A 16,137-nucleotide genomic window follows, 5' to 3' on the forward strand; every position below is an offset into this window, starting at 1 on the left:
TGTTTGTGACCATGCTCTTCAAAAATAAGTGATAATAGGCATGTAGAGGAAGTGGCCGATGACAGTCATACTTCATCGTTTACTATGGAGGCAGTGTTCACTCTAATGCCAACTGATAGCTATCAACGGGCCACCGCAAGTTTGTCCAGCACAGTAGCGTATCCGGCTCTGCGCAACTCATTTGGAATAAAACATACGGTTCCCGAATTATTAGATCATCTGTCACAACGAAACAGCACTATCCCTGAATGATAACGAAAAACTAGTCCATGGCAGCCTGTTTGATGAGATGATGGATATCTTCTTCAAAAATGCATTCATAAAAGTTATCATCATGTGTAAATGCCATCACAACGATTAATTCATTCACTGTCAAGTGTTTCACGTCATTCGAATGACATGAGATAAACAGAACTCTACTGCCCAAACTCGCTAGCATACAAGCCTATCAAAAGTATACGGTTCCGAGAAGAACTCCCTCAAACAGCGACTATCCATAACGATAGGAAACGATATAATCACCATCTGAGTTAACTTGAAGATTCTAAACTTACTTGAATCAATTTGGAGCAAACGGTACTCATATAACACTAGATTCCAACACACACCGCATGAACTTGTGACAGAGACAGAAAGCCGCATAAATAGTGCACTCCTTGGTGTGAAAATGTTGCGAATCAATTACAAATCAGACGACCGTCCGACCACGCCCAAATTGAAACTATATCACCAAATCGCTGTCTCATTCATCCGTACAGAACACGTGGAATGGTTCTCGAGCGTAAATCTAATGGTCTGTGAGCTTAGATAAATGGGTACGGAATCCTCATTAGGATCAAATTGTAGTAAGTCAGTGATTCTTAACCTGGGCCAGCAATGACCTACAGACATTCTTCATGGGGGTAGCATGTGCCCGGTACTAAAAACGCATTTTCTTCGTTTGCGCTCAGTTCGAGTCGGCTACATTTGCTCTTCGTGACCGATGGCAAGTCCTACCTCATCCAGAATGCTGACCGTACGGTATCGTTCATCTTTGTGCCCCCTTCATCAATAACGTTTCAATAGAACAGCACAAGTCGCTTGACACAAGTAAACAAGATTCAGAATTTTAGCGTAGGAGTAAGGCTACTCTACATGGAGTTATTATCGTATCAGCGATCACATAGCCCTGGACGTCACTGACCAAGATGAAGCCCTAGTTCCACGTTCCACCTGACCAAACTTTGATTCGATATAATCAAGGATGAACATAGTTTCACCAAGTGAATTCTGGCATGTAGAAATCCAAAATTTACCGAGCAACAAGTAAGCTAAGATATCTGGCCAGAAGTTTCTAGATTATCTGACGGAAGTCTCAAATTGCTCCGACTGAGCCAAAAAGACGTTGGTTTCCGAGCTTTGTCAAAGGCTAAGAATTCAAATCCAGAATATAAACTTCCCTAAGACAGATACGAATTCGAATCTGTGTTTGAAATATCATTGGGACAACTCGAGTTTCCTATCTGGTAACCGTAATAGTCTATAGAGTAACATCAGAATATAATGGGGTCTCTCCATCTGTAAAATGTAAATGTAAATCTGTAATGTAAATGTAATGAAGTTCAACAAGCGTTGATATTGTGGAAATCAAGTAAGGCACCAATAGAGTCACATTAGACAGCCGAATTGTTTTTATCTGATGCTGACAGAGCTTGCAGATAGTAAAGTCTACAGCTGAAGGAATTCGGTCTTAGCATAGAAGAGATGTTTCAGTACATCTGCAAACAGTATGGCCTGCGCTAATTTACCCTCCTCACAGTGCAAAAAACTGGCTGGACATGATGGCGCAGAACTCTCCGACACCATAAATTATTCTAGTTTATATTCTATTCAGGGCTTCACATGCAATAGAATATCTGAAAAACTTCCCGCACTACTTCTTCCTCAAGCGAACTATTTGGGGCGCCAAAAATGTTTCCTCGACGGGGTGTTTTCTTTTGAAAGTTTCGAATGGGGGTTACACAGTTTCCTTTGTATCCGGACGCAGTAAACCGCCTGCATTTTCCCTGAAGTGAATGCTACAGACATTTAGAAAACTAGCATATTCATGACTTACATATTAACACCAGGCGGTGGACCTCCATGATGGTTGTCTTAAAACTCTCGTAGTTTTGACGAGAGCGTGGAGTGACAAAGGTTGGATATGTACTACATTGACTATGAGGTCTCAAAGCCGTTCATCTTCATCACTGACGTGTTGCATATGTTAGTTCTGTGTCAGAAAACTGTGTTTTGTTTCATGTAGACGAACTCAAACAAGCAACATTTACTCTCATACTTCGCGGTCGACAATGGCACTTGTTGCGACGTGTAAATGGTAAACAGGGCTTCTGTTGTGTGGAGGTTGGAAAAAGCCGCCTAACGTGTCTTTTCTTTGATGCTGAGTGATATATTTCCTGAAAGGGCTGCAGCCACCCCTACAAAATCGATGGGTTTTAAAAGCTGAAAGGTTATTTCGAGGACACGGAGGTTTTGGTTGTGGCTATAACTGGTCTAATAAGCTCTTTAGCGCTTCCTCGGATCGCAATACGGATGAATCTCATCCGAAGATCCCTGGGCGCACTTATACGTACTGCTGAATCTGAGTACAATGGAGGGGCGTTAGGTCAAAACTCAGGCGTGCAAAATAACACTTGATGACAGAGAGGCACTATTTGCACAAACAGCTTAAGTTGTTTTACATCTGATATGTGTCTATTCACTCCTGAACAAAACGAATGTAATGAAAATACCTAATTCTTGATTACATTCCTTGTGATTGACAACCAGAAGCAAATGTCTAGATGGGGAATTCTAGGATCTAAGGTCCCTGTCAAACTGGTTGACCAACCAATTACGACGTTTTTGACCATACTTTTATACCATTGAATAGTTCAAGCATTTAGTCAGAGCTGTCCCATTGGAATAAATGATGCTAAGCCCCAATCCTCCGAGCGATAAGAATACAATTCCATCGTAGATGGTCATAGTGTGGTGCATTCTTCACAAACAGATTTAAAGCCTGGACGCGGAGGATACACGCATAAGATGTTCGGTCGGTAATTTCAGGACAAACCAATGAAGAAAGTGACAAAATTTCCAGTGGATTCAAGGTCCAGTTTGGGAGACACTGTAATTCAAAAAGGGACTTTAGTTAGAAGAGGTGGTTTAGGGTTTTTACATGAAACGTGAAAAACCACGTGTCATCATCATCATTGTCAGCTGTAATAACCGAGCTGCGCATGGCAGGCGGGAGCTGATAAAACCACTTGCTTCCGATATTGTAACAGTTTTGGAAAAACTTGATCAGTAATCAAATAAATGAATATATTTCGCGGAAAACTGGGACATGTTGTCCGAAAGAATGCCACTGCGAGTTCATGGTTTTATGATAAAACAATCTTTGAACACAATCAGGGCATTTCAAATTTTGTGTACAAAAACTTTGGAACTGTGTCTTCCTTAGGACACCGTTAGTGGCAGATGCAAACATCTGAAGCGAGAATCATTATTTTCACCGCGTAATTCCTTGTTCATTTCTTCAGAACACATCAAGTGACAACTGAGTCTTCTGAATCGCAGCTTACGTAGTCCAAACCGAGACTGATTGATGAATATGTTTTCATTGTACCCTGAGTATCGACACTGTGACTGGTCTCTGTTGATTGCTTGCTTTTTCTCTTTTTGGTTCTTTTACGGGTCTCCCCCATCAACTTGTTTAGTTGATGAGTGTGGCTATCGGGGAGACTATCACAAATCTTCAACGTGGTCAATTCGGACCTACCTCGACCAAACTTGGAAACAGTTTGCATTAATTTTATTTGCCCAATAATTAATTTGCTTCGTGGAAGTCTGTGTAAACGTACTAGGGCGCCCGAATTAGGTGGTTTTTTGACCAAGCTAGGCCGACTAAATATGGTCAGGAGCTTGCCATCCGCTGAGAATTCATACCCGAATCTGACAAGATCATGACTGCGAATGACCTGCTGAAATCCGAATCGCTCGCAAAACTGAATCACTGCTGGCTCTGGGTATAGATATCCTAAACCAGCTGGGTTAGGTATCCACGAAAAGCTACCCAAAGTTGGTTCGGACCATGTGAATTCGGTGAGAATTCGATTATTTATCGACGAAACCGGTCTTGTGACTTGTAAATTGATGAAATTTTTTAAATCAGTCAGGTTGGACACTGTATCCATTGGAATATCTTTTAGAATGCCACTGTGCGTGCAGAACACAGCCTTATCAATTATGGCGACGGCGGGCAAACATTCGAAAGCTTTAATGATTTCCTTCCAAGCTCCCACAAAATGTCTCTGCCAGCATTCCCAAAGTAGTCCATAGTAGGTAGACACATACTTGCACTCGTGATTGCCCCGTATCAGATACACGTTGTATGGGTACAACAACTTATAAACGAACAATAAGCTGATGAGTTCTACAGATTGCCCACCACGATCAACAAAATTGCCCAGGAAAAGGTAGCGTCGCTTTGCAGGGCTACCTAGCTGTTCGAAAATTTCCACAAGGTTATCGTGTTTACCAAACAGATCCCCAACGATTAGCAGTGGTCTGTGTAGGTTTATTTCTAGGCATACGGGTTCGTTAGCGAAAATTTCCGCACATTGGGTTGCCAAGCTCATTACCTCATCTTCACTTATATACGCCCCTCGTCCCCGTCTAACACAGCTTTCTGTCAACCGTTCGATCAAGGATTGCAACCTTCGAGGGGTGAATACAGTCGATTGCTGGGGTTCCATCTGTGGTCCGTCTGGTTGCTTCTTTGCACTGTTTCCGACGAATGGTGCTTGAAGGAACTTCATATCACTGGCTCACTGACCGTCGACGAGCTGAGGCAGTCCGGTTTGGTAAATTGTGAGTGCACGTGACATTACACAGTGCATCGATTGCAGTGCGCAATCGATCCACCTGTGTGGCTCGGATAATGTTGTACTGGTGGTCACATGCAGCGCGGCCTGCCACCTTCGTTTAGCATCCAAAACGGCTAATTTTCAAGTAGTTCAGATTAAGGTTTTCCCAAAATAGCACTGGGGTACGCGGAATTTCGAAACATCAGAAATCAGAATCATGGTTCGAAAACCGAGTTTAAAAAATTGTCACAGAGAAAAAGGGGTTCGGATCAACTGAAAGCCTCATCGAGCTACAATATAAAGACATCAGACACACACTCTACTAATACGATAGGCAAAGAGTAAATTTCAAGGTGCGACTAGTGCAGGAAAATGCACAAAATCCTAAACTGTTTTAGTTACGTTCATTCGTATTGGACCCTGGCAAAACACCATCATCATCATCATCATCATCATCATCATCATCATCAAAGACAGTAACATCAGTATTGATAGTGATGCTTCACCACAGTACAAAGATAAGATTCATCTAATCATATTTAAAGACCCAGAATGAAAAGAAGAGAAAAAGAGTGGGTAAGGGAGGGGTGCTGGCCTATGTTAAGCTTCCTGAGGTAACTATTCCTTCAAACACTGGGAAGGAACTGACAGCACGAAATACCACTGACGTCGATTAGCCACCATTTCTTGCAATATCTCCAGCCAAGCACAGTTGGAGTCACTAGTACCCGATCCTGGGATGGCGTACAACACCACCAACGCCCAAAGTCTTCGTGATCTCTTTTACGCCCTTCTGCCAAGTCATGCCTTTTCCACCTCGTGGAGTGCTCCATTCTGAAGGAGGCACGAAAAACAACAGTCGTTTTGGTAGACGGTGTTTCGGCATCTGTATCACATGACAAAACACACCAGGAGGCTATTGAGGACTGAACCATTGAAGGTCACTTATGATGAACTTCGTGTGCAGGGACAGTTTATATTTTATTGTATTCTCTATGCTGGAACGTCCTTTGAGAACCATCTTAGGGGGTACAAAAGTAGCGATGAGCTGGAACAGTCCATTCCGAAACTTTCAAAGACCAATAACCTGCTCCCGAGCTTGATGCAAACCCGTGCTGGTTAGTTGAAGAGCTATCTCTCTATTAGGTGAAACTGTTCCTTTGGAGTGGAAAATAGCCGCAGTTGCTCGTGAACAGAATGGAATCATCTCCTACGGAGCTAGCGGTCTGTTGGCCTAACCAGTGTACGGGTAGGAATCTTGGAAGGGATAATAAGGAAGAAAATATGTGAATATATACCGAAAACGAGCTTTTAGATGAGTTGTCGCAAGCGTTCTCGCCTCGAACGGAATTGCAGAGCTAAGAACGCACAGGCTTCGCAGCATATCTAGAAAATGGTCATCGGCCCACTTACTCCTGTTGTGTGTCCGTGAAATGGCCACTTGCGTGAGTGACCTGGTTGAGATACTCCCGAAAGACCGGGTTCTCAGCGCTAATCTGTCTGATGAGCTTCTCACTTCAGTGATTTTTTCAGGACAACTGCACGCTTATCCTTCTTGTTTACAACTTTTTGGGAATTTACCAGCCGTTTTCTTAAAATGTGAGGTTTATCATTGAGTTGGTTAAAGGACGCAGCCCCAAGATGACACTTTTCGGCAGTGGTTCGGGTAATGGGACTTAACACTGGGTGCATTAATGTATTCATTCCCATCCGAGCAGGAGCTCTGAACAAGACTCCTACATCAAAAACGATACGCGCAACTGCAAAACACGAACTGCCGCTACCTTTCATACCTTGTCTTCTTCAAACCACGCCAGAAGACTGCATGCAGGTAAGATGACCCCACTTAGGAACAGATGTTGCTCCATTGGAACCAGCACAAAGCATGGCTACCAAATGGGCAAACCAACTACGATGATTCACCTGTACACAGCGACGGAGATGCTTAAACGCCTCTGAGGCGATGCCATTGAGTTTGGTAAACTGTCAGATAGGGCGGAGACGATATCTCAGGGGGATATCTGAATGCAAGGGCAGCCGAGAGCTGAAAGTATATGAAGAAATATTTATGAAGATATAAGAAAGCGGTTCTTTCCCCATCAATAGGTCAACCTTTGCAGACGCAATACAGACGCCTTCACCCGCTGTTTTCAAGCGAGATCCTGTTCCAGTTTTCGTCAGTTGCGTACATGGCTTCTGTGTCCCTCAAGCCTAAATCTACTTCCAGTCAGAAACATTACCAAGGCATTGCCAAAACAGTTTACCTTGAATATACAGGAATTGTACTCAGAGAATCTCGTGGATGACGACAACAACACCAACACAGTGTTGATAAAGCTAATGGTCCGACATCTTTTTAAATTTCATTAGTTTCCATTCCTCCGCTAAATAGGGGGATTCTGATAGTTTTGAAGGAACAAAAAATTTTGACAGTACTACTTATAGGACACAAAGCCCCGTGTAAGTTTGTGCATCGAATTCAGTCAAACAGTGGTTTTGGAATTTCGAGGATTAGATCTTACTCTATTTGAAGAACCCAAGAATTAGCTGAGACTCCGTTTTACTGGAAGGTCCCAAAATATCGCAAGCTACCAACCCAATGGCTACTTTGTTCTCGTCTCTCCAGGCGTACCTCGCACTACCAAATTCTTGTTTTTTCTTGCGGTGGCACGCTGTTCTGCATTTTCTAACAGCAATTTATGCAGTCGCTGAAGAGTCACTGTCTGTTCGCTTCAATTATTATCACAGGGTGAAAAATTTGGCCACGACCGTGAACGGCACAATACGCGGAGAATTGTCACATTGACCACGCCGTCAATTAGTGAATCAGCTTCAGTCTTAGGTCTAGTGGACTTCAAGGCCACATCGCAGACATTGTTCAAAAAGTCTACTGGCTTCCCCAAGAACCGTATCCCGGTTGAAACTTGGCCGCACAATGGCAAAAATGCTTTCTGGCTTGGAAAATTCCTCACAACTAGTCATTCTTCAAACGTTTCATAGCCGGTGCCTTTCTGGAACGGTAGAAGTTAACCGGCAGTAGCATGTCTGCGATGAAGTGTTGCTTAACAGTGTACTGGTTGGTTAACCAAAACTAATTGAGCAGATTTTTAGTTTATTGTGTTTACGGCGTTCATTACTCATGTCCATCAATTACATACCAAAGGATGCTCCGCTTTTTGTTGGGAAAACTGGTCAGTGAAATTTCATGCCAAAAAGACTATGACATGGCTACAAGAAACGAAGCTCATGGCTGTTAAAAATTGTTGTGTGTGGAAAAGTATCAAACTCTTATGGAGCTTCGATGCGTGCATTGACCGGTGATCAGACAGCAGTTTGACCAGTTGGCGAACCTTGGTAAATGACTCACAGACCTCGTTACCGTACAGAGAGGTATCGTCAGTCAGCAGCTGAGCAAGTATTTCTTTCACCTCTGTTTGTTTTTGTATGGCTTCTCAAGAATACTGAACATCGTCAACATGGCTGATTTATGGATGACATTACACCAAGCTGATTTGTCTACTTGAAATTTGTGTTGGGTTGTGGCCTGATTACATTTCCTTTCTGATGGTTCATTAAATACCCTTATTGAAGCAGCTTTATCCACTTTCTTTTCTAACAGCCGCTTTTTTTCTTGTGTGGTGCGCTGGAGGCTTCTTTATCAACACTGTTCTTCCTTTGGCTTGATTGGTCCACTTACATGGCCTTTGCCGGTTTCCATCATATTTGTTGCCTTGTCTTTTCTTGATGTTAATTGGCTCATGTCTTGCTTGGTTCCCCCTGCTAACGGTCTTGACCTAATGCCTTGAGTTTGGCTAGCTCTTATCGCCTAGTGGTTGATCTTCTGTTTTTGTATAGCTTTGAGCTCCATGATTCTATTACCTCCATTGTAACGAATTGCTAGATTGGGTCGATCTCACAATGCTTACTGGTAACCTTCTCAGTTGTGTCCAAAACCTGCGTAACTTTACGCCTCTTTTTTGTTGTGTGGGCTTGCGTCCAGTTAGATTCGTGTCTCTCCCAGTTCTCGTGTACGTATACGAGTAAAAATTATTCGTGCATTCATCGGCAGGGTGGAGTTATTGCAGTCCGTTGGATAGGTTTCCTCTTGATCATCCAACGTAGTAGTGATGTTTGTCGCGCTGAATTTTGCTTGGTCAGTTCGTTTTCTTCACTGTCACCAGTTATGCCTTTGGTTTGTATAGTGCTCTTCAAAGTGTACTTTTGAGTTTGTGAGCCTAACATTCTTGCAGACAATTCATAAATATTCTTGATTTATGGGATTGCCATTTCCATTGAGTTGTCGAGTTTGTCAAGCTCCGAAAAATATTTGTTGAACATTTAATTTCTTGGGTGATTTTGTGTAGACGATGAGAACAGTTTCACTTGGCCCTGAATTCTGTGGTGTAGCAGTGTAATCCAATAAGCATGAACGCAGTTTCTTACTGGATGGTTAGTAATAAACATGCAAGTTACTAAAAGACTTGATTCACTCGAACCATCAAACATCGGATGAAATTCTGTAGTAGACGTTTATACAACTATTATTCATATTCGACTAGGGGATAAGAAGAGTTATGAGCGTTAGGAAAGAACTTAACTTTGTTACGGTAATTTCACACATGTCAATTGTCGAAGTCAACATTTTGGAAGTAAACAGAGGATAAGACACAATAGACTACTCATAGGGTTTGTGAAAAATCTTCGGCAGCCCAAGTTTTCTGCAGTTCCAGGCAAAGGGTTTATTGGTTTCTGTCCGAGATCTACGCAGCTGCTAAGTTTTCATTGCTCTTACTATATATCATGTGAGTCATGGATTTTCTTCGAGGATAAAGCAGCTCCTTTGGGGAACAAAATCATGGGCAGCCAATGGAGCTGGGTTTAGTGCTGAATAGAAAGGAAGCCTTGCAGAAACCTGGTGCAGAATGCTTGGTGTAAACTCTTATGGGGAGTGTCTTCTTTTTGAGAATATTTTTCATGCGTGGATTACTGTATGTTGTTTTGTTTCAAGTGGGCAGTACAGTCTGTACTCTTATTCAGGTAGCGCTAGATAAAAATTATTTGATGGAGCACGAACACATGGGGCTGCCCCATCAAAGATCAGATGGGTGGAAAAACTTTATGAAAAGGTTCATGTAGGCATTCACGAAAATGGCAAATGATGACTGGTCTGATTAAAGGAGCTCAGTGATGCACCGTTTCAGGAGGATGCTGACCACTATTTTGTGTGTTTGTCTTTGTGCGAATAGGGCAAATGATAAATTTGGAACCCTTCGCGCGATTCGGTCTTTGGAATGTTAAATATTCACAAGTTACCACTTGAGGTTTCTTCCAGTAAATGAAGCTAGTCATGCTGAAAAACCGATAAACACTATACACCTATTTCATCTTTAGCTGGACTACTCTACAGTGTGTATCTCCCAAAACTCCAAGGAGTCTCGAACCCGTGACCTTCTGGCCAGTAATTTGAACATTTAACCATGCGGCTACAAGCGGATGATCATCAGTGAAATAAGCTACAAATCAACTGCAAAATAGCTTGAAAAGTGGCATTTTTCTTAATTTCTTCTGAAGGGTTCTGTGAATTTCCTTCTTCCAAGAACCCAATTTTTCATGAACATTTCAACTACAAGCTGTTAGTGATTGCACTCTATTTTTTGTAGTTCATTCAGTTGATAGCGAGCTTCCCACAAGATAAGGCAAAGCGACCGAGTACAGCCCCTCAGTAACTGTCCTCGATATCCAGTGAACCGTTCGAAATAAGAGCAACTGCAACTAGACACAAGGTCGGTCACAGCGAAACGGAAAAATTTATGAGCAGGCCTCTGGTAATCATAGGTTACTTAAAAAATTATTGCAGAAGCTCAATGGGCATCATCCCATAGGGGGCATGGGAGAGTATCCGATCTCCCGAAAGGCATCAGATCAAATTGATGAAATGTCAGTAGATTAATTCACACTTTCTTGGAGTATCACGGATATCATCGAGGCCAGAATGTTGAGAGTTGGTGCACTGATTACATAACACATACTGTATCCGTTTTCCATAGACGACCGCAAGCATGAGATATGATGCGTAAGCTATCACTCTTACTGGACATTAAAAATGTACTAGTGGTTAAGACATCCGGTGGTCAATGCGCGCATACCCGATAACAATATCACACATACGAAGACCGCAACTTATAGTTTACACCCTGTTTCGTCTTTCAAAAAAAAACGGATGGTGTAACACGGAAGTGACGGCTGAACACCACTGATACTTGTGTATGGATAGCTATAACACGGCCCCAATTTGCTTGCTGTTCATGGGCTCACAACGTGTGTCAGTTCACTAGACCACAATTCCAACAGCCATTTGGCGAGGTCTTACTTTAGAAGGCGTAATTCCCAGGCTGCTTCCTGGTATGTTGAAGCGTTTGCAGTCCATTTAAATGATATCCCCACTATGTACTCTTATAGTACCATCACTGCATCAGACTACTAAGATCTTCGTCTCTCTAGTCATATTCAACAAGGTCCTGTTGAGAAGCTTAGAATGGCATTTTACTAACAAAACAATATAGGTAGTCTTCGGATGTTTTGACACTGTAGATACTGATAAATAAAAAATATATAAAAAACGGCTAGTTCGTTCGTGTTAATATGAAGCGAAGAAACTGGGAATGGAAAAACTCAACTTCTAGGGGGATACTGTTAACATTGAGAATCTAGAAGCGAAATAATTAGAGTGTAATTTCTCTTTTAGGTTTTTGTATAAATTCGAGTGGGCTATCAATTAATTGGATCATAAAACAGTCACAACACAACGTCTTGAGCAACCGTCTGAGAGAGGTAGCCCCCAGAAGAGATCTTTCCATCACGTCTCAGACAGCCCACTGTTGGTTCTAGTTACCAACTTTTGCGAGCCAATCAAATATTTTTTTCAATACCTTTCGAAACAGTAGGACGTATCTTGACATTACTATGCTAAAAAACCTTATATCCGGTCCTTTTCTGGGGGTGTGCAGACTACCACCAGCAAAGTTCTCAGCAGAAACCTCCCTCTCAAAATGCATGCACGCCGTTCACCGTCGCTCCACTTCAAGGTAGAATTGGATGGCTTTTGGAAAGTAGTTGACAAATTTCATCAAAACCAGACCCCTAATATATTGAAATACCTTTGTGTGAAAAATAGACAGAAAAACCACACGGGCTCTCATTGATAGGGATTTCGGTTTTATCCGACTGTGTCGAAGGTGCGGTTTGAGATGTGGTGTCGCCACCCCTATAGAAATTCCGAGACTGTTAACAATCTGAATAAGCTGACTAACTTCGCCACGGTGGAACTAAATGGAACATGGTGGATTATGCTAACCTATGATACAGACCTAATGTTCGTCCACATTTAAATCACAGCCTGCCCAAATTCATTTTTCTGTTGTGAATATACTGCACCAGGCGTCATTACTTCTCACTTAAGCCTATCCAAATGGACCGGTCACATTCCAATTGAACCCTGGTGGATGAACTGGTGTTATCTGATTATCTCGGTCGAACATCTGATTAACCAATATGAATGCTGGATCTAAATTGACATTATTATTCTCCCATTCATTTGCTTACTCCGCCCACGTTTTGCTCATCCGTACGCACCACTCGCATTGCTGTAGAGGCCGTCCCGTACGACACCAGTGTATTGGCTTGTTTCTGTGTATAAATGGGCGCCACTAACCTACCTACGCACGCGCGCTCGTGTCCCGTCTGTTGAGCATGCCTTGTTTTCTCAAGGGTTCCGTGTGACCGCTCAGCCAATGAGAATCATGAGACTGTCGTCGGAATGGACGAAAGCAACCCACAATACTGAGCCACCGTTCCGCGGCGTTGACACTGCACTGCGCCGGTCAGTGACAGATCTGTGCGCTTTTTGATCTAAGAACGTGAACAGCTGAAGTTTGTTGTACACATTTTCTTACCCCTGTGTAAACCGTACGGTAGAATTTCGAACCCAATTCTTCCTTTTGACATTCGGGATCAACGAACCTACACGTCAAACTCGAAGTTCCGTATCAGGAAGAATATTAGAATGAAAATCTCCACATCCGTCGAGCTATAATGCTGCTTCATCCAGTTCAGATTATATACATGTCATATTGTGAAACCCAGCCACGATGGTGAATTCGTTGCTTCCTAGCCACAGGGGAACCGTGCTGCTGCCCGTCACACATCCACATGCCTGAGGAGACAGAAGCATCGAGGGCTCCTCAAATAATGATGCGTACCTACTAGCAGCCGTAGGAAAACCAGATGTGCGGCTCCGGCGTAGTGAGATCGCATGCCGTCTTATTGTTATCATGCTGGACCCATTAGACCACCTGCCTCCAAACGTGAGACTACTTGGTTCTAAAACAGATGTCTGAAGTACGAAGGAATGAAGCAGCAGTGCTAACCGCATTTATTTGGAACAAGAACGGAGGCCTCGCAACCCGAGCCCTCTGGATCCTATACAACAGCTCGTTATAGCCTGGCCTGATATCGCGAGAACATCAGCGTTTACGGGCTGAATCGCCGCCTCTGCGTTGTGCCCATGCTCAAAGTAAAGCGGGACAACCCATACGTTGCTCAACAGCCACCAGCCTGCTTCTCCGTCATTAAGTCTGCGTTGTGCCCATGCTCAAAGTAAAGCAGGACAACCCATACGTTGCTCAGCAGCCACCAGCCTGAGGTGCCTGCTTCTCCGTCATTAATGCAGGAACACTGAGTGGGCCATAATTGCTAAACGATGCACTGTGCACTTATCAACTGCTCTGACATGTCCAGTCCGTTTGGAGATACTCGAGAGTATTACTGAGGCCCAGCACCCCTGACATCCTTCAGTGAGTGAACCACATCCATGAGAGTAGAAAGTTTACATCATATGCGACATGATTATCAGGAAATCATTCAAAGAGGTTTGACTGGACAACCCAGGAAAGAGTAGTTGAGTGTTAAATCTGCTGATTCGCCGGCCTGTAGTATCTACTGCTGACCCGCTCCAGTGCCTAGTGTCGGAGAGAAAAAGGCTCACGGAAGGGAACACAATAGCTATATTCCAACAAAGTGGGTGCGAGAGCGCGAGTGCGTGCAAGTGCGAAAAGTACAACGGCCTCGAGCTTTTTATTGGAAGGACACTGTCTGAACTTGGTCCAATGCTGATGCACACGGTCTGGCTTTAGTACGAGGCAGCGACGTGCTGCATATTGCGGAGGCGTCGTCTGTCCTTGATCAACGCTGACTCGCGCTGTCTGGGTTTGATGCAAGGCTGTGGCTCGCTGCATACTGAGGGGGCGTTGTCTGTCTGGTCAACATCTAGCGGAGCTAAGGGTCTCCGTAGATTTCGGGCATTCATTGGTTGCTTTCAGGAAGCTGACCTTCCTGATATTGAGTGGGCGTTGAATATTTCAAAGTGCAAAACATCATCGAGAATTGCGTCCATATGATTCAACCCGTATCACATATGCATGTACGACTTTAAGTTCTACGCAAACCTAGAGTAAATATAGCTTTAGAAACCTTACCTTCAAAAGAGTTGGGGGCCGGTAAATGGAACTCTAGAAGCACCAGCACTGCCGATCTAAGGTCATTCTTAGCCAGGATTTCTAGGTGGTAGCTGCATGAAGCACTATCGCGAAGTGACCGGTCTGTTGAAACTTCACAACCAAATCGGCAGCTGGTGCATCAATTACCATACGGTCCCCTTTTGACAACAAACCCGATAAAAAACAGTAACTCTTACTGTGCCACTAACATGAAGATCCGTTCTCTCACTGCTGGTCACAACGGCATGCGCTTGTATCTTTAAGTGACCGGCTTTCTGGTTCGGCAGTAAAACAGGTTAAAAAATTGTTTGTCTCATTGACCAAAATGACCGGTCTACCGCCGGCTTCTAACTGCACAACGCCCCAAACTTACATCCTCAGTTGCTAGTCATCCATTCGGTTCATCGTCTCATGCATGGGATGTACTTTCCTCGGTATGAGTAAGCCTCTATTGCGGTATGCAACCAGTGTTGCCAAACTCGTGTGTTCATCAGATTCAGCAATGGGTCGCAGCTGCAATTTACCATTCACTCTATTTTTATGTCATTCAGAATACGATCTCCGACCAAGTGATTACCTGAGAGCTCAGCTTCAAACCCGCACTCACTGATCGCTTGTCTGCCATTATGCACCCAGTGGAATGTCTTTGTTTTCTTACACTCTCCAATCTTCGAATACCTGATGAACTGTTCGCCATATTTCAGCGGAACACTGGTCATGGAAACCTCGCGGAGCCATCACACATGATTCGTGCTCTAGGCAATTGATGCGGATACTGTCAATATGGCCTTCCTACCAATTCGTTTGATAAGCTCAGGGATGAGCAACCATCCAACTGAGCAAAATTTGCGAGAGTCGTGTTTGCTTACTTGACGCGGCAAATGGCAATGAATATCAGTAATGCTTCCTACCTTTCTGTTGTGGAGCTTGCAGGATACGTATTGTTCATATTCACATCCCTCTGAACAGTCTGAACAGTTTCGCTCTTATTGGAGCTATACACTGATGATCAGCCCAAATAAGAGCGAGACTCGATTCCTATCTTGCCTACTGCCTGCTGTTTGAAGGACACACACCGATAAGATTACGAGGGTATACTTTAATTAGCCAGTAGCATGGGTATCTTAGACGCTTTTCGAAAACTATATAAATGCAGATAGGTTAGTAGGAAGTACCCGCTGGATCACCGTGCCTGGTGCGATCACCTCTTGTGTACAAAAAATCGGATTGCAGTATGTAGGCTTCTGTGCTCTCGACACTACCGTGTACCAACGAGCCCGACGCCAAATACAAGGCCTGTTTGGGCCCTTAACCAAGTCCACTGGTGCTGTCCGCTCAGAATCAACAACATTTAACTCCTTCGAAGAACAAGCGCTGTTGGGACTGAACGCAGTCTGCTGTGCAACCAGCTTTGCTTGTTTGACCACCCAGAAGGAATGGCCAAAACTCGCATCCCAAAACAACTTGTCTACTGTCAACCAAACGATAACGTTCAAAATTGGTGACACCAGAAATTCCGCTATGGTGACATCCTTCAGGACAGTCTTGAAAAATTGTAGCTTCTATTTAGGTCATGGGGGACCTGGCACCAGACAGAACTGCACGGAAAACGGTTATCCAAGCGGCTGTCAGATGCTTTGAGGAGCATCACATTGCGTATTTGAAAAACAGGTGAGCCATTTGGAACGGGGTAA

General features: G+C 43.6%; 2 protein-coding genes across 2 annotated transcripts in view; one reads left to right on the forward strand and one right to left on the reverse strand.

Annotated features, from left to right (window-relative positions):
- Positions 1–811: 811 nt before the first annotated feature.
- The window catches only part of T265_02882 (hypothetical protein), a gene marked incomplete at both ends in the record, with an annotated part of 87,859 nt that continues 72,533 nt past the window's right edge, over positions 812–16,137 (forward strand). The window contains 2 exons of the mRNA XM_009167235.1: positions 812–845; positions 6,608–6,720. Of these exons, the coding sequence (XP_009165499.1) occupies positions 812–845; positions 6,608–6,720 (147 nt within the window). The remainder of the gene's footprint in view (positions 846–6,607; positions 6,721–16,137) is intronic.
- Positions 3,573–4,841, reverse strand: T265_13111 (hypothetical protein; the record flags this gene model as incomplete). The annotated part of the gene is made up of 1 exon (XM_009167264.1): positions 3,573–4,841. A coding segment is annotated over one exon (1,269 nt), but the record flags the coding sequence as incomplete, so codon positions are not given.

Source organism: Opisthorchis viverrini (genome assembly GCF_000715545.1).
Source record: "Opisthorchis viverrini unplaced genomic scaffold opera_v5_40, whole genome shotgun sequence".
Classification (NCBI taxonomy): Eukaryota; Metazoa; Platyhelminthes; class Trematoda; order Opisthorchiida; family Opisthorchiidae; genus Opisthorchis; species Opisthorchis viverrini.